Genomic DNA, 24,577 nt, shown 5'->3' with positions numbered 1-24,577 from the left:
GTAGACAACAGGTCCGGATATCAAAGCAACAGGAACGGAGTGTCGATGGGGAGACTCTGAAAATCCAAGTACCAGTGACATCTGGGGCAATCTGGAGCCACCAGCAGGAAAGTACCTCAATCTTGCTTGAAACTTCCGAGAAAGAAGGGAGACCGGAGGAAACAGGTATACAAAGTGGAAGTTCCCCTTTACTGACAACTCGTCACCGAAGGTAGCTTCAGTACCTCTAGTTCTGGATCCTAACACCGGCAGCATTTGATAGAGTCAGGAGGCCATGAGGACAACCTCTGGGAGGCTCCCGCTGGTCACTAGGAGTTGAAACCTCTCTTGGAGAAGAGACCAGTCCCCAGGATGCGTGTTGTGACGGCTGAGGAAGTCAGCTTCCTAATGGAGAACTCCTGGAATGAACACTGCAGAGAAGGACGGGAGGAGACCCTTGGACTATGTCAGAATGTGTGACATTCTCGCCATCGCTGCCATTATCGGACGTAACCTTTACAGGTGTACCGTGCAGTATGTGTTAGGCTAGACCAAGGGCCTAAGACAGCTTAACGTTTTAATAAATTCATTGGCAGGGCAGAATCGCCCGACTTCCAACTGCCCCGAAGGAGTGCGGACCGGTCACTGCACCCTAGAGACTGGCATCCGTTGTAAGGGTTACCCTAGACGAGATGGCCATAGCCACCAAGGTAGAAACAGACACATCTCCGGAGAGAGCATCATCAGCTGAACCATGATCCGATGGAGAAACCCGTTCCAACTGGAGAGGATTAGATTGTGCAAAGGCCTGGAATGGAACCGAGCATATTCCACCCTTTCGAAGGTAGACACCCTGGATTCTAGAACCCGCATTACAGAGAGTAATGACACTTGTCGATTGTGGAGACCTCCGCGCACTCTTAGATGAAGAGTGGAGATCTCGTCTGACATCAGAAGCATTCTCCAGTCAGAAGGATTCTACGATTTTGAGAGTCCAGCAGGGCTCCCAGATGAATCATACCCTGTGAGGGATAAAGGGAGGGCTTTTTCCCAATTGATTAACCATTTGTGCTTGTTAAGAAAAGCAATGGTTAACTTTGAAAATGGCTTCAAAGTACATTGGTGATCCTGCTAAGAGCAGGAGGCCGTCCAGATACTGGAGCAGTCGAATACGCTGAACAGGTGGGCTGTCATAAAATCCATAAACCTGGAAATCCCCTTGGGGCTGTGGACAATCTAAAGGGCAGAGCCCGAAAATTTTAAGTGTTGCTGTGGCATAGCAAACCTGAGCTAACACTGATGAGAGGGCTCTATAGGTACCCGTAGGTAGGCGTCAAATATTCAGCAATACTAGAAAGTCCCCAGGTTCCAAATCTTGAATGATGGAGCGTAGGGGTTTCCTCCTGAGCCCAGGCACCTTTAGAAACTGGTTCAGGGATTTGAGACAGAGGATAGGCCAATGAGGACCATTCGGCCACTGCACCAGAAAAAAAAAAAAAAAGTAGAACAACCTGTCCCTCGCCGAGATAGTGGGGCTGGCATAAATTGCTCTGCTTACCGCAAGGCCTGTATAGCTTTCTGGATTTGAAGGCCCTGTTCGGGTCTGAAGACGGGCCTATGTAACAAAACAGGTGAGGAGGCCGTCTGAGCCATGAGAGGACGTACCTGTGAGAGACTACAACTCCTACCCAAGCATCCGTGGTGACTTGACACCAGCACTGGGTGAACGAACAAAGACAGTATCTCACTTTGGAATCCCTCAGATGAAGACCTGTCCCGGTCAGGATGAAAGTTTACCCTTCAGTTTAGAAGCAGGGCGTCTGGATGCAGTGGCCTGCTCGGTACCGGGTATAATGGCCCCTGTGGAGGCCGACAGCCTAGGAAAAAAAACAGGCCTTTAGGCTGACCTTGAGGACAAAAAGAGTTAACAGATTTAGTCTGAGGCCTAGTATAGCTAAAGGCAGAAATCTAGCAGTTAGTGATACTGCCAATGTTGCTACGATCTTGTAAAGGTTATGACCAAACAAGATCTTCCCAATATATGGTATCTGCACCTCAGCTTTCCAAGAGCGCAGCCATAGGGTATGGTGGCGGATACAGTCGCAGCTGAAACCAGGAGAGTCAGGAGATTGGTATCCCAAGTAGTTACTCTCACATATGAAAACTGCATATTTCATGTGAGCGACAAAAAATAAATTTGATCCCAAGAAGTGTTGGAGGAAAAAAGCATTAGAAATGCATCAGCCCAGTATGCAAAGGCATTAGCCAACCATGCAATAGCCATGGTAGGACGGGCAACAGCCTCTAAAAAAAGAGTATATTGATTTCAGGGAAAGTTACCACCTACGGATCCGTAGAATCCATCCGGGCAGGAATGGGAAGCGTAGCAACGCTCGTAATCAGACGAGTAACATGAAAATCCACCCAAGGAGGTGATTCCCATTACTTGTGATGACCCTCAGGGAATGAGAAACATAAGGCCAAACGCTTTTGTAATACCTCTTATCTGGCGATAGCCAGACTCCCGCCATGAGAACCACCCGCTGGTCAGAGACGGGGAACACAGCCGAAGACACTCTAATGCCTAAACTGAGGGTTTTTGATTTAGGTGCAGGTTCGACATTCTCTACAACTAGAATGGACCTGACTGGCAGCACCAAAATAGGGATAATAACAATACATGATGTAGGCTGCCCCTTGAGTGAGAGGAAAGGAGCCCGATACACTATCCAGGTTACCATATGTTAGACGACAGAGGAAACTGGGAAGTAACCACAGGCCAATTTTTACGCCATTTCGTAGAAACGACATCCACCCAGAGCGGTAATCTTTGCAAGGGGAATGACAGACTGTTGTGGTAGCAGAGGGAATTTCATATACTGTGAAAAACCCCGATAGGGAGCAATAGTCTGTGTCACAGGAGTAAACCGTAATAAACTGCGAGATACCCCGAGACGAAAAGGCAGTATGTTGAAGTAACCCCAAGGGGGCCGCCTGGCGATCCGCAATGGAGGCCAGGAGCCTGAGAAACAAACCGCCCAAGGGGGTAGTGTAAGGGGCCCGGCACCAGATGGCGCTGCATACATAACCCTTTCTGAGTCAAATCCTCCGCACTAATACCTGCAGTCCATGACTTGCAGAATAGCATAAATAGGCGCAGTATCGTGCTCTATCTCCGGGTTAGAACCATCTGGCAAACCATCTTCACGGAAATATTAAGAAGCGCTATACTGGTCCTGACTGATGCCAAGATTAGCTGCAGGGACCCATTGTCAGCGTATGCAACACACAGATCCACCTAAAATATGGCAACGTGCAGCACGCAACAGTATGTGACAAACCTCACAAATATTGACCAGTATATATATATGTGAGGGCTCAGAACCACCCTAAGTACACAAGTATTAGGGAAGATGGGAAAGAAAAGGGATAGATATATACTGAGAGAAAAAGCAGACAGTCAGCACTAGCATAAGTCACAAACAATGCAGAAATATATATACATAAACATTACATATAATATACTGCAAATGACACTACATTCAACTGCCCAGATTTAGTGTCTGGGAAGGCTATAGCGCTGTGTACACTTACCCAAACGGTGAGGTACGCAGGGGGACTGGACCAACTGCTGTCCTTGGAGTTCCTTGCTGCACCATAGAAATAAAAGGGCTGCCTGGAGACCTCAGAGGAAGCGTGGCCCGCAGAAGAATACAGCTCAGGGACGCCAGACTATAGTAGTGAAAGGCGCGCTGAGCTGAGGGAAGGAGCCGCTACAACAGGGAAGGCTGCCTCCCCTGGCCGGCTATTAACCCCCGGGACGCCGTCTCCCTGCGCCGATCATTGAGTCCCTGGTGGTCTAGTGGACACGCGGGGTATGGGGGGGCCCGCCGCCACTGCCAGCGCCTCCGTTCTGTCCCCAGAAACATCGGACTGCATTTGAAATGCGCGGATCACCGCAAGCGGTGACCCGCGACCTTACCTGTTCCCCGTCGATCCGGCAGCAGTCCTAGGCGCCCGCAGAACCCGGCTAGTACCGACTCTGAGGTCCCGCGGAGATCCCCAGATCTGTACTGGCGTTTCAGCGCCGGAGCGGCAGCTTGGACGTCCTATGGATAGTCCGACGCTGCTGCTCCAAAGAGTCCAAAAGTAAATAAATAAAAAACCTTTAACTCATAAAATACAGCTTAGGGGCTGCTAATCAGTCCCCCTGCAATAACGGTGACCCGACTCCGGCCAGGCACCAACTTAAAACTAAGGTGCCTCTGGCTTGGGGGCGGAGTTATAGGGAGAGTGGATCCAGTGCATCCTGGGAGCTAAAAGCTTTAACTGCGTGGTACCCGGATTTTGGTTCCCAACCTATACCCCAAGGTCAACCCTGTGGACCCCCTATGGACTCTGAAGAAGAAATAAGCAATTCGTCAATGACGCATACACACCAATAGCATAGAGGTTGCATTCTTTCCATCACGGTAGCCCCAAACTGACAAGGTCATTGTTGATATTGTCTTTTATAGCTGGAGTCACTGCATTCGATATTCTTGCTCAGGTGCTTGTCTACTTACGGTTTAATGTCACAATTACATATTTATTTCAATTGACAGAATGTCAGACAGAATAGAGGACACATTGTATTATTTTGACCCTTTATTGACATGGTTAAAAAATTTGCTTTTTGGTGGCAAATAAAAACAGTTTGATGGAAGATTCTGACGTCTCCCAATGGTTTTGATGTTATACATTTTATTGCAAGAGTTGGTATTTTTTTATTAAACAAAGACAATTCTCGCACGGGACACTGTATAACAACGTTGTATTTATGCAGCAAACTGTAGTTCTGTCACATAAAAAATATGTCCACTTTTGCTGGAAAAAGGTAGCACAGTTGAGTTAATTAAAAAAGATTCCTATTGGAGATTCTGTATATATACAAACACGCACGCACACACACTCACATATATATATTTTTATATATATGTAATATAAACAAGATCCTGTAGGAAATACAATAAGATTTTGGCCTTGAAGGGTTATTTATTTACCTAGGGAAACTATTCTTCATATTTCTGGTCCAAGAGGAACGATGCTCATTTCATTTCCCATGCAAATTTGTTAAGACTACACCGGCCGCAGAACGAAGACAGCGTCATCCAAAACATAATAGTCATTGTACATGTCTCCTTCACATAAATAGGGGAGTCTGGTGAAGGCCTCCACAACAAACCCGGCGTCCTGGAAGACGGCAGCCAGGCTGTTCACCTGTTCCTCCCAAACGGTTCCGTTTACGTCCATAACTTCTGATGGCTTCTCCCACTTTCCTCCTGTAAGGGGGACAGGAAAGAAGAAAGTATGGTGAGAAGAATGAACACATGTTTTTGAAGGGCTGAAGATACAGTGAACACACTACTGAACGTTCATTAGGAAGCCCAGCTCAGAGGACATTGCACAGTTTTTATTACACTTATGCAAATATCTGTCAATGGAGCCAGTATCACAGTGTACTGCCTAAAGCATGAATGTTGATAATCCAGTCCATGTAAATGGGATCATTATCCGGCATGTTGGTAAATGCAGTCAGTAAACGACTATTGAGCTGGTCTCTGCTGTCATTTTCCAACCGCACTGACTCTGGTATTCGGTCCCATATAGCAACCTAAGTGTATGGTCAAATTGGAGAGTGATGCTGCCCAATTATCTGTGTAGCTACTGTAACAGATCGGTTGTATGCATAAACCTAGTTCATAATGCTATACTACTAGAGGGCTATTAAAAACTGTTTGGCAGCTAGACCACTCACAATGGGGAGTTTGCCTCAAAAATGTAATGAAAAGCTACATTTATATTTCATGAGACCCTTATACCTGTAATAAGAAAGGGGAAATAAAAAATGACCTCTTATTAAGAAATCTGAAACAATAATAATGTACGTCTACAACAGGCATGTCAAACATTTTATGCGGCCCGACTATGTGGGCCCAAATACAAATATCATGCGGTCAAATCCCCTGCCGGGATGGGAGCTCAGCTCCGTACGGGCAGTGTTTACTGCATTTAAAACTGGGAACGCTGGTCTCTGACGCTATCAGAGACTAAAGAAGCCTGTGATCGCTTCAGAGGCCAGCGTTCACAGTGATGCAGTTCGCGGGTGACGTTATGACATCACCCGCGATGAGAGGAGCCTGCACCTGCTAGATCTAGCTAGGTCCAGTCAGCGGTAGCGTCTACGCAGGAGCAGTGGCCAGCGTGAAGAGACGCAAGTACTGCAGTGTGGCCTTTTCTGCACTGGGAGGAGGCACAGCATTATGGGCATTACTTGGGGCACAAAATAAGGGGCACTGCATAATGGGCACTACTAGGGGCATTACTGGGGGCACTGCATAAGGGGCTCTATTACAGGGGGCATTGCATAAGGGGCTCTTATACAGGGAGCATTGCATAAGGGGCACAACTACAGTGGCATTGCATAAGGAGCTCTAATATAGGGGGCATTGCATAATGGGCTCTAATACAGGGGGCATTGCATAATGGGCACAACTACAGTGGCATTGCATAATGGGCTCTTATACAGGGAGCACTGCATAATGGGCACACCTACAGTGGCATTGCATAAGGAGCTCTAATACAGTGGCATTGCATAATGGGCTCTAATACAGGGGACTCTGCATTTGTTTTTATTACTAAGAAACCTTTCAAAATTGCATACAAGCCTTTTTTTTTTGTCCTTGCGGCCCACACACTGAGACCTCATACTCAGCCCGGTTGGTATTTTGAGTTTTACATGCCTGGTCTACAACAATGTTGATATGGAGAGAACATGAGAAAAACAAAATAAAAGAAACATGAGAAGTACAGATAGTAGTACTGCAGCTTATGTCTGTAACAGCAGCAAACATTCAATAAAGGGCCTGACGCAGAGATGGACAGTATTGCACGGCTGCACAAAAACGGCTGTGCAATACCGTCCTACAAAATATAAATGCAGCAGGTGGTGTCTGGAGGAAATAGATGCATCTGAGAGATGAGATTGTGCCTTGGATTACCATCTGTTCCGATGGTTGTGCCTTTTGGCCGGGCTGCATAAGCTGAAGATAACATCAGAATGGCCAGTGCCGGGGGTTATGAGCGGACGTTTCTGCCATTGCACACGCAGACACACGGCTGTACACCAGGGAGGGGGTTATGAGCGGACGATTCTGCCATTGCACACGCAGACACACGGCTGTACACCAGGGAGGGGGTTATGAGCGGACGTCTCTGCCATTGCACACGCAGACACACGGCTGTACACCAGGGAGGGGGTTATGAGCGGACGTCTCTGCCATTGCACACGCAGACACACGGCTGTACACCAGGGAGGGGGTTATGAGCGGACGTCTCTGCCATTGCACACGCAGACACACGGCTGTACACCAGGGAGGGGGTTATGAGCGGACGTCTCTGCCATTGCACACGCAGACACACGGCTGTACACCAGGGAGGGGGTTATGAGCGGACGTCTGTGCCATTGCACACGCAGACACACGGCTGTACACCAGGGAGGGGGTTATGAGCGGACGTCTGTGCCATTGCACACGCAGACACACGGCTGTACACCAGGGAGGGGGTTATGAGCGGACGTCTGTGCCATTGCACACGCAGACACACGGCTGTACACCAGGGAGGGGGTTATGAGCGGACGTCTGTGCCATTGCACACGCAGACACACGGCTGTACACCAGGGAGGGGGTTATGAGCGGACGTCTCTGCCATTGCACACGCAGACACACGGCTGTACACCAGGGAGGGGGTTATGAGCGGACGTCTGTGCCATTGCACACGCAGACACACGGCTGTACACCAGGGAGGGGGTTATGAGCGGACGTCTGTGCCATTGCACACGCAGACACACGGCTGTACACCAGGGAGGGGGTTATGAGCGGACGTCTGTGCCATTGCACACGCAGACACACGGCTGTACACCAGGGAGGGGGTTATGAGCGGACGTCTGTGCCATTGCACACGCAGACACACGGCTGTACACCAGGGAGGGGGTTATGAGCGGACGTCTGTGCCATTGCACACGCAGACACACGGCTGTACACCAGGGAGGGGGTTATGAGCGGACGTCTGTGCCATTGCACACGCAGACACACGGCTGTACACCAGGGAGGGGGTTATGAGCGGACGTCTGTGCCATTGCACACGCAGACACACGGCTGTACACCAGGGAGGGGGTTATGAGCGGACGTCTGTGCCATTGCACACGCAGACACACGGCTGTACACCAGGGAGGGGGTTATGAGCGGACGTCTCTGCCATTGCACACGCAGACACACGGCTGTACACCAGGGAGGGGGTTATGAGCGGACGTCTCTGCCATTGCACACGCAGACACACGGCTGTACACCAGGGAGGGGGTTATGAGCGGACGTCTCTGCCATTGCACACGCAGACACACGGCTGTACAACAGGGAGGGGGTTATGAGCGGACGTCTCTGCCATTGCACACGCAGACACACGGCTGTACACCAGGGAGGGGGTTATGAGCGGACGTCTCTGCCATTGCACACGCAGACACACGGCTGTACACCAGGGAGGGGGTTATGAGCGGACGTCTCTGCCATTGCACACGCAGACACACGGCTGTACACCAGGGAGGGGGTTATGAGCGGACGTCTCTGCCATTGCACACGCAGACACACGGCTGTACACCAGGGAGGGGGTTATGAGCGGACGTCTCTGCCATTGCACACGCAGACACACGGCTGTACACCAGGGAGGGGGTTATGAGCGGACGTCTCTGCCATTGCACACGCAGACACACGGCTGTACACCAGGGAGGGGGTTATGAGCGGACGTCTCTGCCATTGCACACGCAGACACACGGCTGTACACCAGGGAGGGGGTTATGAGCGGACGTCTCTGCCATTGCACACGCAGACACACGGCTGTACACCAGGGAGGGGGTCATGAGAGGACGTCTCTGCCATTGCACACGCAGACACACGGCTGTACACCAGGGAGGGGGTTATAGCGGACGTCTCTGCCATTGCACACGCAGACACACGGCTGTACACCAGGGAGGGGGTTATGAGAGGACGTCTGTGCCATTGCACACGCAGACACACGGCTGTACACCAGGGAGGGGGTTATGAGAGGACGTCTCTGCCATTGCACACGCAGACACACGGCTGTACACCAGGGAGGGGGTCATGAGAGGACGTCTCTGCCATTGCACAGGCAGACACACGGCTGTACACCAGGGAGGGGGTTATAGCGGACGTCTCTGCCATTGCACACGCAGACACACGGCTGTACACCAGGGAGGGGGTTATAGCGGACGTCTCTGCCATTGCACACGCAGACACACGGCTGTACACCAGGGAGGGGGTTATGAGAGGACGTCTGTGCCATTGCACACGCAGACACACGGCTGTACACCAGGGAGGGGGTTATGAGAGGACGTCTCTGCCATTGCACACGCAGACACACGGCTGTACACCAGGGAGGGGGTCATGAGAGGACGTCTCTGCCATTGCACAGGCAGACACACGGCTGTACACCAGGGAGGGGGTTATAGCGGACGTCTCTGCCATTGCACATGCAGACACACGGCTGTACACCAAGGGAGGGGGTTATAGCGGAATTTGCATAAAGTGACAAAAGCAATACAGACAAAAAGACATACACGGAGCCTGCAGCCTCCGATACACAATCAGGCCCATCACGTGGTTCCCCTGTATGTTACAATTGCACAAATTTTAAGCTGTGGTAAATTCTGCTATGCTGGTGACATTTTACATTTTCAGGGAACTTGCTTCATTTTGGAATGAGGAAGCAAATAAAGGGAAGTAGACAGACGCCTAACTCTTTATACAGGTAGTGGACAAAAGAAAAAAAACAGAAACATAAAAGTTACTTAATAGGGAGCTGTGCCACCAGCATTGAGTTTACCAATGTCTGGAATTGTGTAGGCGGAAGCAGCACTGCTCTTCCATAACCAAGTCACCTATCTGATGTATGGTTGATGGTGGTGGAAAAAGCCACCCGAGTGCTTCAGAATTCTTTAAATTGGTGCAACTCGGCCATAACGTGTTGACAGATGATTCAACTGACCAAACCACCTTCCATCAGTGCCTGGTAGCTCAATGCCTTTGCTCCTTAACACTACAATAATGCATTTACATGTTTTATGAGACCAGACTGAGGTCCTTCCCTGAGGAGTTTCCTTCAGGCAGTTTCTGATTACTTTAGCTGCTCATACCACAGACTGAAATTTGCAATTGATATCCAGTAAGAGGTTTGTGTCGCACTTTCAATTGACAAATGAGTGCACGGATATTACAATCCTGGAGTATGCACTTCCACCCACTATTATCCTGTGCTGAGGAGTTTTCATCTTGGAGCTGTATGCCGATATCACTTTATACACCGCTGCTCATGAAGAATGAACAAACAGAGCTGTCTTGGTCATTGCAGCCCCTGTCAAACACACTCCCTCTTTCACGTCACCCTTTAGCAGCCAAGCTAGGCACAAATAGTTTATGAAATATTTTTCAAAGCATAATCAGTGTAAGGGAGAACAGGGTGCTACAGAAAAATGTAAGATATAGATGCTCTTCCTTAGAGTTCAATGATACTGTGATAACAACATACTAAACAACCTGGGAAATCCAAAATAATGCGATATTTCCAACAGTCCTTCTTGCTCTCCAGCCTCGAAAGCGAGATCAGTAATTAGGATTTATAATCTGAACATTGCTTCAGAGCTGCTACAATGTGACAATAATAAGCAGATGCAATAGCTGAAGCATGAATGAATCAAGCACTGTGTTGGTAATGCACAGATTTCCAATGTTTTATCACTCCTATTCAATCAGAGCAGCACGGCAGGTAGTACAGGTGTGTCCGACGCGTTTCTGCAATGTCTTTTCAGTTTCATCAGAGCTCACTTGTACTAGCAAATCTCAATATCTTTATGATTCTACTGTTTTGTTTGAATAGAGTGATATGATCTGTGGACTGCTAATTACCAACATGGTAACAAAATTATTAATTGTAATAATTTCTAAGCAATATTCGGAGTTATAAGGTCTAATTACGGATATCATGCTAGCTAGAATTATAAGCAACCAGTGCAGCCCATACAACACCTGACTGGATATTATTTCCTTACTTTAGTGCATGAGCCACACCTGTGTAGAAGCCCTTGCTATCACGACCGAACTGGCCATCGGGCACTTCTGCCAAATGCCAGATAGGCCGATGGACTGGTCCGGACACCTGAAGGCCTGGCTGAGCAGCTTCGCTTACCAGTGCTCTGCCGGCATGTTGAGATGGGGGGAGTGCCCCTGTAATGTATAACCACCCCGCCTTCTATGTGCGCACCCACACAAACAAAGCCAATTCTTTCCCCAAGACCATCCCCGCTTGCTGTCTTTATAGAGAACTTTGTGTCCCTCACTTGGTGAACTGTATACATTGCAGATATTATTACACAATCATCTGCAAAATGGGGAATTGCCCCAACTGATTGCTGATGTAAGGGCCCCATAAGTTAGAGTTTGCTCTATCAGCATTTTGGGCTCTCTTACAAGCTGTTCAGTCATAGGACAGAAGCTAAAAGATGACCGATAGAGTAATTCATCCCAAAAAAAAATATCTATTAATGTTCATGTACAGTAGATGATTGTAGGAGTGAACACTACATTTTAACTCTATGCTTCATAGAGAATTACTTTTTTCATTAGGACGTCAAAAGAAATGTTATCAAAATTTCAATTAAAATGCTTATCAAAGCAATAGGTCTGAAATCTAGTGTTTTAGTACGCTAATGTTTTATGCTCAGATACAGGATCCTACCCCCCCTACTACTAACCTGTCAGAATAGATGAAATATTATTAGGTTTGGAATAGCACAGAAAGTGGAGACCTCAAAAATAAAATGAGGTTTCCCCCCCCTCCTACCACAAGCCCGCTATTCTCCACATGCCTGTTGGCGGTGGATGCGGGGTTAATGCGTAAATAATAGATAATATAGTTTGTTACAGGCAGACTACTAGTACCAGGAGCCAGCCCTGGCATGCCAGCACTTGGGGAAATATATTATATTTTTCTACTAGGCATTTACTTTGTGGCTATTAGTTCTTGATTAAAAAAAAACAAGAAAAAAAAACAAACACAAAACACACATTCTATAGGGTCGTATAGTTTATTAAGCTGCTATCCTGTCTGCTGCTGCTGTGATACTGTTTCTTTTTTTTTTGATTAAGTTGTTTTATTGAAGGAAAACCATACAAATATATATATATAAGTACAGAAAATTGTCAATATTTACAGTAGAAGACAATCGCAAAAAGTACAGTGAAGTAACATAACCAAGTTATCAACATTATGTACATTATAAATACCAACTAATACATACAGTACCAATTGAACAATTAAAGAATTGGCACATGAAATGTGTGACACGTTTCCTGTTCCAAATATATAGTACCAATGCGATGGGTACGGGATGCCAGCGCTCGGTATCCCAGCAGTCAAAATCCAGACGCCGGCATCCTGACAGGACTAGGATACAGACACTTGTTGGTAGGTATCCTAACCCTCTCTCCCCGATGCCTGAACCTAACCTCGCCCCTAGTGCCTAAACCTGACCTCCCCCTCCCGGCACCCTAAACCTAACCCTCCCTCCTAGTGTCTAACCCTCCAACCCCGCTACTTACCTTTGGGATGCCGGGATTCTGACAGGTATCAGGATTCCGGCGCCGCTATCCTGTGTCGGGATACCGAACGTAACCTGTACCAATTAGTCTATAAGACAATCGGGGTGGCGCCATCAAGTATTCCTAACTCATACCAGGTGGTTAAATGTAAGCCATCATGAATCCTTCTCTGCACAGAGAGAGAGACAAGGTTCCAATATAACTCTCCCAAGTTTTAAAAAAAATTAGCCCGCTCACTTTTTCTTTTCAAACATGGGGGTAGATTTATGAAGCAGTGAAAAGCGTGGAGAAGTGTGCCAGTGGAGAAGTTGCCTATAGCAACCAATCAGCTTCTTCCTATCATTTTATAGAATATACTTGATAAATTCCACATCGATAGCTGATTGGTTGCCATGGGAAACTTCTCCACTCTTTTCACTGTTTCGTACATCTACCCCATGAAGGATGGCTCTGACACACTATGGGGTATATTTACTAAAGTGCTGGTTTTAGAAGTGGAGATGTTGCCCATAGCAACCGATTGGCTTCTACTTAACTTTTATCTAGCACCTTCGAGAAGATAATAGCTAGAATCTGATTGGTGTCTATGGGCAACATTTCTTTCTAAAAACCCACATATGTTAGTAAATCTACCCTTATGTTACATAAATGTGTTATACTCTTTTAAACTGCCATGTGTTTGTGCTGCTGCGCTGTTGCTTAGGTTAGCCCGCCAGCTCACAGCACCTTTGGCCAATATTGGTGAAAACAATATTGTGAGCTGTGAGTGGTCAAAATTGACTGGAAATGATGAATGTTATTAATGTTAATATAATACTATATAACAAAAAGGGTTAAAATTACATGATTTTTTGCGATTTTTACAGTTTTTTTTTTTTTAAAGGAAATCCAAAACATTTGAGGGTGACTTTGTAAAAACAAAAAATAAATAAAAAACAGACGAAGATTTAGAACCAGGGTTCTGTGCATATCTCTAATTTCCATACCAGCTGGAGAGACACAGGTTGACTAAACCCATTATACAGTAAACATTGGATTTAAAAGGAAAGTAAAACATGCAGCAACGTGGAGAGGAACTGTAGATAATAAATACTTCTAAGGGTTCAGTGTCCACTTGTGACCTTCACAGCTACAGTTCAATGGTGGCTGTTAGGGCTACAAGGAAGTGGGATATCAAAACATAATAATGTCACCAGGAAGTGTCCTAATACCACGATAAGCTGCACCAAGTCTGTGAAACCAGCTGCTCTCAAGATTCAGTTCCCTATTAACTCAGCAAGACATGGAACCACCAGGCTTACGAGGATTTCTTCTCACTTCTATCCTCATACTTGCTAACTATGGTAAGTCATATACATTCTATAATTATTTCCAGAGCAGTATAGGCGACTTGCTGCCATTGCCAACTTATGACATTAGTGACAACTACAAGATGCCGACATTTTGAAGAAAGTCCTCTGTACAAAAATCAGCAACGTACATCACAGCTAATTTTTGCTTTACTTTCTCAATTGTACGATGTAGTATATTATTACGGGCAGCACAGATGGTATCATGGTTAGCTTTACTGCCTCACAGCACTGAGGTCGTGGGTTCGATTCCCACCACGGCCCTAACTGTGTGGAGTTTATATATTCTCCCTCTACTTGCATGGGTTTCCTCCATGTGCTTTGGCTTCCCCCCACACTCCAAAAATATACTGGTAGGTTAATTGGCTCCAAACAAAATTAACCCTCATGTGTACAGTGTGTGTGAGGCTTTGAGCATGTGATAGGGAATATAGATTGTAAGCTCCACTGGGGCAGGGACTGATGTGAATGTTATTCTCTGTAAAGCGATGCGGAATATGTGTGCGCTATATAAATAACTAGTAATAAATAAATTAATAAAATGATGCAAGTGAGGGTAGGTTAGATGCTGGATTAATAGTAGATTGAAATAAGGGTTGATGGAACTACTGTTTCATGTAATAAATATGGACGGGAACAGACATCTAGCCTAGGAAAGCAGAAAGCCAGTTGGCTTATCAGTGTACAATTGATGCTCTAATGGTGTAAAAGCTGCAGGACAGCCTCAGCACCTTTCTTTGCAGAATGTGGATTGGTTGGAGTTTAGCAAAGCAGAGTTATTTGCCAGCAGTCCGAGTGTACAGTATTATGCATTACTGTAACTATTCATGCACCTGCTGTAAAAAGATGCAGTGACCAGCAATGGAAAAGGTTACATTTATAGGAAGGTCAGCATGTCTAGTTTCAGGGAGATCAGTGGTTAGGTCTAGTGCTTACAAAAAGGACAGAAGTAAAACTGTGCACAGTGTGCAGTTACTTTAGGATCAGTAGGTAACTGATGTAGCGATACCGCTAGGCTGTTTTAGCGGGGTGCAGCACCCTGCCCGATTTTAAAAGGTGCCCTGCCCTTTAAGCGGCGCCCAATTAGAACAGGGTGTTCTGAGTCTTCCCTGCCTGCGGCCCAGTGTCCTGTGGGTGGGAAAAGTTGCGGTGACGATCACTGCATCTATGCACAGAGAGTAGAGCTTGGGGGGAAACTCAGCACCTCCATAAGTGTTAGGCACGCCCCCAAGTGTGACAAATTGGAGGCGTGACGCAAGGACAAGCCCCTTTTTCGCGCAGAGTCTCCCTGCTGACTCCCTCAGCGCCCTGCCCAAAGTCTAGCAGGAACACTAGGATGTAATTGATTCTATTAATATGGGTATCTGTGGTTGGGGGAACAGCTTTGGCATAGATGCAATAGGACGGTGTTGTCAGACTACTTCCTAGATCAGTGGTTCCCAAACGTGATTGAATCGCGGCGTCCTAAAGTATCAACATTTTATTCACAGCACCCTTAGGCTAAAAGTTTCTTATTGAGAAATTCAGCAAAGATGATCAAATGTAGTAAATTGTGCTTATATGTCAACCAGTTCTGTGGTGCTGGACAGGGTTGCGCTTCCTTTTGTCCACATACAGACGTGTCCTTGCTCATCTAGCCTCAAAACGCCATGCAGCGCGATATGTCTGACGTGACTAAGCCACCAGGTTCGGTGCAACTCTGCTAGTGTCAGGCGTCTTTTTTTTTTTTGTCAAAAATGCATCTAAAGTTGCAATGTGATGTGACTGGAACGCACCAGGAGACTGTGCCAATTACTTTGATATGCGACACTTGTATATCGGTGGACGGCTGAGTCTGTAAAAGGGACTTGGCCGCTGCATCGTAGTACTTTGTATGCCGATTCACAGACTCTGTCGAACACAGATATACAAGTGTTGCATATCAAATGAATCAGCACAGTCTCCTGGTGCGTCCTAGTTGCATCACATTGCGATTTAGGAAAAAAGAAAAAAAAAAAATGTTCAGCAAAAAAGACACCCGGCTCTAGAAGTCTCACAGGACCAGGCGCGCCGAGAGGGGCTGTTTGGCGCGACTGCAGCAAAGACAAGTGAGGAGACATCTGTATTTTTATGATAGACAGAACCAATGCTGGTGGCTGCCAACCCCATGTACCATAAATTTGATTTGGTTTTGGGCCACCAATCCATGGCACCTAGTTAGGGGACCACTGTCCTAGATAACCACATTGGTGGGGACTGTGGGCAATTAAAGGTTTTCATCATGTACCATTAGATAAACATAAAATACTCCCCACCTGTATCAGGTCTCATTTTATCTAGAGGTTTGCAGCCTCAGGCAGCAGTTAGTGGGTCTTAATTGAATTGTACCAGGCACTTACCCAGGGGACCTGCCACGCTCAACTCAACCGGTCACCAACTGAATTTGCCCCATTAACCCAGGGGGAAAAAAAATTATCAAGTGGAATGGTGTTCCTGTAACATATGGAAATATCCAGATGTGCAGCATTTTGTAATAGATCTATTTCTGCATCCAAATCAAATCACAAAAAGCAACACGTTACAATTATTTTTATGGTTTGTATAGCTGGGGTCTGAGCACCTTATTGTACTTCATCTCATCCTGGATAACCCCAGAATGATCACACCAGCAGGCAATGAGTGTGCTGATGTTGGGGGGGGGTCAGAAGGACTCATGTGATTGTGTAAGTGTAGACAGGACTACATGTGACTGGGTGATGAAGAGGGGAATGGAGCTATGAAGCCACAGGCAGAGATACATCATGAAAGGAGTAGGTCCCCAACATCACAGATGTGCGACGCTCTTTTAAAACCGATGCAGGAAGATTGTAGTTCAAATGAACTTTAGGGATGAGACAATATATAAGGGAAATACTAATGTCCTCTGTCTTATGCAGTTTTCAGACAGCAGCACATACAATGCAGTTCTGAACTCAAACCCACAGGATTTATCAACTTGGTGGTTTGAGTCTGAAAAGTGAAACCGCAATAAATGTGAGGCCAAACCGGATGTGAAACATCTGGTTTTACAAAGTACATTAATTATGGTGGCATTACAAATTTTTAACATAAACGAGGCATTTTCATTATTACTATAACTCCTATTACAAATAACAGGGGCACTAGGTTGACCATTATAAATAGGCCAACACTCGCTTATGGAACTCTGATGGCCTGTTAGTGGATGCCGGCATTATAGTGCCACTAGATTTTACCCTTCTTTGCCCAATAACCATGGGCCATTAGAAGCAGGACGGTTACTCAGCATTGGGATGGCTGGGACCCGGTCATTTCTCCTCCCCTGATGCGGATTAACCTGAGCTGGAAAGGACATGGAAGGGGATTTGTTATATGCATGTGGTTTGAGCCATCCAGCCTACACGTACATTTTTATCTTCTACAAGCAAGCTGCGTTTTGCCAAATGGCGACTTCATAAGTTGCAGCTTACTATCCCTTACTGTCAGAAGAAGAAAAACAGCATGGTGGTTTCAGATCGGGCGGTATTGAAAAATATATTTTCATGTACGTTTTAGACTTTAGTAAAGCTAATTTTCTCCAAAGTCGCACATGAATGGCAAACAAAAAAAACAAACACGTTGTTTGGTAAAACCTCCGCTTAGTACATTTCCAGGTGGTCTACATTTTGATTCACTGAATTCACAATATTTATTTTGCCATAATATGAGAAACCCAATTTAACAGAGACATTTGGAAAAAGTTCTTCTAGCGGATTTTAGGTTACTTGGGACCTAATATATAGTATGTGGTGGGCTGTATGGCCTGAAGCAATATTTGCTCACATAGGTGACCTGTTTTTTTTCTTGAGTACTTAGAGGCATATGGATCAAGCTATTTTTCCCATAAAATTATGGAGAAACTGCAGTTTCTCCATAATGTTACAGAAATCTCAGGCAAAGTGCTAATTAGCCCTCCAGATACCAGTCCCCATTATCATCAATGGGGACTACGATCTGACCCCCTATGTACTAAACTTAAAAAAAAAAAGAAAAAAAAAAAAAAAGTAAAGCTTCTCGGAGTTTAGCCCGGTAACTTACACCATCTTCAGATTGTGTAAACTACTGTTTGCCTATGGAGGCTTCAGGAGCAGGAAATAGATCTTTCAATCTCACTCTTGCAGCCCCCCGGTCGGCTCCAGAAGCTGACACTGTGTGCATGGCGCAATGTCGGCTTCCCCCAGAGAAGTCCTTTACTTCTGTGAAAGACTTCTACAATTTGCCAGGGATATAACTCGCATGGACAGTGATTACCGCAACCACTGTTCCTGCGAGATCCCCTTTGTACATAGCGGAGATATTTTCTATCCCAGGCGATATGGATAGATAATAGTCGCGGCTGGTCCGCGATCATTAGTACAGAGACCCCCTAAATGTTCTGTTTTATTACTGGTTATCAACAGATAGCGTACTTTCATATGTGATATAATCAATATTTCTCCTTGCTTTATGTGCCAGCTTTAATTATCAGAATATAGATAACAATAAGACTACAGTTGCTCCCTTTACAAGAGCTATATCGCTTAATAGTGCAATGTGTGTTTTGACCACTAGGTGTCAGAAGCTGCAAGGTGACTGTGCAACAGGATGCTTTTTATGAAGGATACGTGTCCCAGAAAACAGTGAATTTATCATGTCAGTACCAGGCTGAAAACTGTCCTAATGATGGGAAAATATATTGGTTCCGATATCTTGCTTCTGAACATAAAGAACTGTATCCAAAATCCAGCAACCGCCGCTTTAAAACTGTGCATAATGATGTTCCTCGGTATAATACTGTTCTGCACATTACCAACATATCAGTGCAGGACAGCGGAATATACATATGTGGTATAGCATTCCCAGAGTCTGATCATATCACATCAAAGACTACAGGACCAGGAACCATACTACAAGTGCGAGGTAACCTACCAAACATAGATATACAATGATCTACCAACTAGCAATGGCAGATCAGAACAGTCACAGTCTGAGAAAGTCATCCCAGTCACAGGGATTCCAGGAAATTACATTCTAGTTTGGCCAATGTGACAAGTATATGACACATCTGAAGGTGCAATGTTAAATGGAAGATGGAAAATGTGCTCTATTTGGCCAATTTTAAGCACCTGCTAATTCCAATTCAGAGACCAAAATAAATAAATGCACCCAAACCCAGAGGTGGAAAAGTAACAGCCCTCAGGAGACAGGAGAATGATAGAAGATGGCAGAAGACGTAGGGAAACTAGAAGACACAATGGCTGGTGTACAAACAGTGACGGGAGGATACCTACAAAAATGATGACCTAATGGAGCTATGTTGGACCAATAAAGTTAGGATACATGTTATAATATATAATACAGAAAATGATGAGGAAAGTTGGTAAAATTAGTTGTATAAGCTAGAAACGGCAGACGTAATGGAGGTAAACATTGGGGAACAAAGGAGAAAAGAGCTTGGAATGAATGAACAAGAACAAAGCTTAATAATCCCTCTCTCTCTTTTTGTTGCAGATGTACATGAAGTTACGGTTACACCGGCAAATGCTGCTTTAATAGTCATTTGTACATTGCTTTTTATATATAGCATCACAGTGTTTTCTTATTATGCATTCAGGGTGAGTCTATCCCTAATACTTGTTATTTAGGTTATGTAAACCTGTAAGGAACTGCATAATATGCCAGCACCACAGAAATAAAGCAAAGTAACCACCAACAATAAGAGTGCAGACCTTGTATAAAACCATAGCAACCAAACATTGTGTTTCATTGTCTAATCTGTAAGTGAGCGAATTCCAGCTTGGTTGGTATGATTTTATACAAGGTCAGAAAATAACTCCGTGTTTAATTACATTTATTTATTCAACAAGCTCGGAAGAAATTGTACACATCCTTTATGATGATAAATGGACAGCACAGTAATAAACACTAATCTGCATATGTTATTTTCTAGGCAAAGTGGAGGATCTGTCAATTCACAGAAAACAAACACGGATCCAGAGAGGCCACAGATGTAAGTGGGGGAGTGCTGTAATCTATTCCAGCCAGGGGTCAGAAATAATATAAAACACACTGTGGGCCCGATTCAGACCCGCTCGCTAGGCTGCGTTCGCAAGCAGCCTAACTATGTTTGCAATCTGCGCATGCATCGCAGTGCGCGTACTAGTCCATGCGATCGGGAAGCGTTCGCTCGCTGCGCATAGACAGCTCGCTAGAATGAGTGACAGGACGAGCCGTTTATGGGTGTGACAGGGGATGGTCGATGGAAATGGGGGAGTGGTGGTATGAACTCAGGCATGTCTGAGCGTCTTATCGCCGTTTTAGAGGCGTGCATAATTAAGACGCAGCGTCATAGTACCCGTCACATGGTTGTTTTACACACTGAAGCACTCGCGGTAGGGTATGGTCAACCACAAGTGCTGCGTTCGCTTCCGATGGTACTCAATGTTACCAATTGATGCATACACTTCCTGGAGATGACGTGGGAAAGTGGGCGTCTTAAGACAGAATGGTGGGTATCTGCATACACACCGCGATCGCACGCCAAGACATAGTGGGCGTGCTAATGCCTTGCCGTGCGATCGCGAGTTTGCATACTTTCGCTGCATGCGAACGCATTTAGCGAGCGGTTCTGAATCGAGCCCTGTGTTTCTTTCTCACACAGAAAAGCTACAGAGCAAGAAGCGTTTTTCAAGCAATAGCAAAAGAATATCACAACAGATACGAACGGAAAACAAACAAACAAGTAAGAAACAAAAATTATTGAAGCAATTTAATGTCTTAAGGTGACCATACACGGCACGATATACGTGACGATCCGACGGATCGGCACGATATAGGTGCTATATTGTGTCGTGTATGGGCACGATATTGTACCCGATATCGTGCTGCGCGCTCCCGCGGGGTCGTACATCGCATCCCCAGGTCTTCCTGCAAAACCATCTGACCTGGGATGCGATGTACGATCCCATTCAAATGGTGGAGGGGGTAGCCAGCATATCGTGCAGTCTGCGGGGACCGCACGAATGCCGGCAGTGACCGCACGATCTGTCTGCTGATCGTGCAGTCGCACTACACGGTGCATCGCACCGTGTATGGCCAGCATTACAAGTTACTTGGCTCATTTAATAACAAAGCAAACAGCCCACAGATACCCAGTACCAATCACAAATCAGCTTATATCAGACTAATAAAGATCAAACTAATGAAAGCAAAAACCTGATTGGTAGCAATAAATTACAGCATATAAAACTGTTATTAAATATGCTTTTTTATAAAAAAAAAAAAAATTAAGAACTTTGTTTACATAAGGTAATTGATGTTCTCAAGATTTTTTTTTTTTCTTTTTCGCGAGTACTTTTCATAACTAAATACAAATTATTTTTTTTAATTAATACACGTTCTTCATTCATTTAAACATCACAAAATGTATAAAAAAAAATAAAGAAACCCCATGGAAAGTCTCACAACCAGAGGTACAAGTAGGCTACAATGGATGACAGTATATGCTATATATTTAGGAAGAGAGTGCATCCAGTAAAAGGGCTATTCTTACTGTATGAATAAATAACATTTAAAAAAAAAAAAAAAAAAAAAGATATATATGTATATATATATTTATTTATTATGATTGCCAAATGGGCGACCAGTTTGCAAAAAAAGTGCTAGTGCGAATAATAAATAAGCTAATAAATCACATACAGCACAAATAAATATGTGATAAACAGTGATAAAAAGGAAAAGTGCAACAGTGAAATAAAATATATAATTTATTCTATAGAGGTAAAAGCAAATAAATGCAGAGAGGGTAATCATATAAGATAATACAATAATACATAGTTCAATACAGGGAAATGGATAAAATAAATAAACGGATAAAAAGAGGATGTCAGCTTATCTGAGTAAAAAAAAAAAAAAAAAAAAAGTCAAAGTCCATGGGGCAAGAGACTGCTACTAGCAACGCGTTTCGTCCAGGGACTTCTTCAAGGGGATACCAAATAGGAGGGGTATCTATTTATTTATACCCCTCCATGTGCTCATTAGGGGTTTTTGTCGCAATCACTTCCGGGTTACTGTGAAAATCAAGACTCATGTATTTGACCCAAAACAGAGTCAGGATAGAATTATAAATGGCTTAATGGTATATTGTATTAGGTTATATATTAACCAATATACTAGCCGTCATAAATACATAATTGTTTAGATAAGGCAAGGCCACTTCCGCCCTTTCTATTAGTTTTAACACTTCTGCCCACATACTGGATCCCACAATGTCATATCCGTGTGCGCACACTGAACTTTAAGGTGCGTCGTCCTGCATTTTTATTAGTTCCACTGCAAGTCACAATCCCAGGATAATTGGGAAGGAGCTGTATGGGTACAGTGGGGTTAAAGAACAACATAAGTAAGCTCTAAAAGTCCCCTTGTAAATACACAACATATACCAAAATGTGTGACCATGAGTTATTTCTCTGGCGCTAACTAGGGTATTTTGAATCCAGAATAACATTTTGAAATCTCTTTGTTGGGCAATCTCCCTTACTCAATAATGAGCTATTTTTAAATAAGAGAACGTCTATTCCATATATTGGTTTTACTAAAAATACATATAATACCACAGTGTCCTGGAGATGTATGAACTCCTAGAATCGACACACAATAAAATTTTACATCTCAATTCATCAACAGTAAAATGGCATAATATACAATCATAAAAACTAATATAGATGTATATATAAAAACTTTAGAAACAGGCAGTAAACAAAGCATAAAAAAGCCTGTCTGCTAAACGTGTTGCAACTACAAAATTGATAAGACTTTTTTTTTTTCTTTTTTATGCTTTAATTTTTACTGCCTGTTCCTATTTTTATAGATAAATCTACATATTAGTTTTTATGATTGTATATTATGCCATTTTATTTCTTGTTTTATGTGATATGTGAAGTAAAATAGAATTTACTGTATGTGCTGTATTATATGTATTTTTTTTTTAAAAATCACTTGATATGATCTATAAGGAATAGACATTCTCTTACTTCTAAATAAGCTTATTATAGAGCAAGCAGGATTGCCCAACAAATATATTATACCCTAGTTGGCACCAGGAGAAATAACTCATTGTTATAGAAATTTGGTGGGGTTGTTGGGAAGCCCCTATTTTTCTCTTTGAGTGCAAACGAAGGCAAATTCTTCCATTACATTGGCACCGGTCACTAACCTTTCTATGTTCCTTTCCAAAATGTGTGACGCATACTCAATAATCTACTGCAACAGGTATGCCATGTACCTGTACGTTTCTGCTGCAGGCCTTGGAGTACGGGGAATTAGTACACACTTGTACCAATGATTAAAAGCCTATGATAACCTTACCCCTAGCCTATCTTATCAGCTAATTGATTCAAATATTTTATTAATGGTTATCACTATACAAAAAAAACAAGAAGTGAGTCTCCAGGCCTGGGCAAGGGTTTTACCGAACAGAGCATTGGTTTTTAATGTTTACACACACACTTCAACCAGCAGTGTGTCTGTTGGGTAGCACGCTCTATGTGCTAACCAACAAGTGTGGTTGGAGGCATCTTCTTTTTGACAACCCACCAACCCTCCTTCTTTCCCGATAAGCACTGGAAGGGCGGATATCCATGAGCACGCCACAATGTACTAGTGTGAGAGAAGTGGCAGGGCACACTGGTGATACAAAATGAATACATTTAATTTATAAACATTTCAAACATAGCACTTAAATGTATAGATGTTTGCAATACAGTTGGAGAATATAAAAGGCATGTTTCCTTGGGACTTGGATGCCTGATGGACAAACCAATGGATCCATTCCCAATTCAATGGCCAAGCTCGGGTATCCTTAATATGATAAATTGTAAAAACAGTCCATCAGCCTTACAGAAATCCACATGTATATATTTTAAAGAAATCAATACTGTGAATCAGACAAAATATATGGTGGTATCACAGGAAAGTAACATGTCCTACATCAATACTGAATATATTGTGTTTAATCTACTTTTCTCATTACTTCTTGATAGAACCAGGTCATAGAGGATGACACGATCTACCAGAACACATAGTACTTTCCATGGAAATTGCATTCTAGTGCACAAGACAAGACAGGAACGGAATATGATATGCATTGGTCCTGGGCCATCATAACCATTTGGAGGACTGAGAATAGAATAATGCAATTACATATTTTTAAGACTGTAAGCAAATATCTAGTTATTAAATTATTTTTGGGATAATAAATACTTCTCTGAACAAAGCATTGTTTGGTCATCCTTTATAAGTCTTTGTTTGGAACATGCAACATTTAAAAAGTTCTGGTCACCAAGGGGCTGATTCTGAGTCGCTCACACAGTGGCTGTAGCTGTGGGCAGCCGCAGGAGTCTGATCTACTACCTTATGCTAATGTGAGACTCCATTCAGCCAATGCGGGAGTTTGTGCACGTGCAAGCGGAAACCAGTGCCGCCCATTGAACTTACCCCAGCCACTGCAGCCGCAGTGATCGCAAATACGCG

General features: G+C 44.4%; 2 protein-coding genes across 3 annotated transcripts in view; one reads left to right on the top strand and one right to left on the bottom strand.

The window, feature by feature from the left end:
* Positions 1-4,621: 4,621 nt before the first annotated feature.
* The window catches only part of METTL9 (methyltransferase 9, His-X-His N1(pi)-histidine), a 42,395-nt gene continuing 22,439 nt past the window's right edge, over positions 4,622-24,577 (bottom strand). The window contains exon 5 of the mRNA XM_088451851.1: positions 4,622-5,300. Within this exon, the coding sequence (XP_088307977.1) occupies positions 5,098-5,300 (203 nt within the window). The 3' untranslated portion in view covers positions 4,622-5,097. The remainder of the gene's footprint in view (positions 5,301-24,577) is intronic.
* IGSF6 (immunoglobulin superfamily member 6) lies at positions 13,955-24,308 on the top strand. Of its 2 annotated transcripts, XM_088451849.1 has the most exons (6): positions 13,955-14,026; positions 18,620-18,967; positions 19,559-19,662; positions 19,998-20,057; positions 20,709-20,789; positions 24,088-24,308. In XM_088451849.1, the coding sequence occupies exons 1-6, from the start codon at positions 13,966-13,968 to the stop codon at positions 24,127-24,129; spliced, it is 696 nt and encodes a 231-aa protein (XP_088307975.1). In that variant the 5' UTR covers positions 13,955-13,965; the 3' UTR covers positions 24,130-24,308. The 2 variants fall into 2 exon arrangements, with proteins under 2 accessions (XP_088307975.1, XP_088307976.1); XM_088451850.1 differs by lacking the exon at positions 20,709-20,789.

This window comes from Taudactylus pleione, unplaced genomic scaffold (assembly GCF_031769625.1).
Source record: "Taudactylus pleione unplaced genomic scaffold, aTauple2 ptg000032l, whole genome shotgun sequence".
NCBI lineage: Eukaryota > Metazoa > Chordata > Amphibia > Anura > Myobatrachidae > Taudactylus > Taudactylus pleione.
The sequence above is the reverse complement of the archived record's forward strand: the minus strand, read 5'-3'. Positions and strand labels throughout refer to the sequence as shown.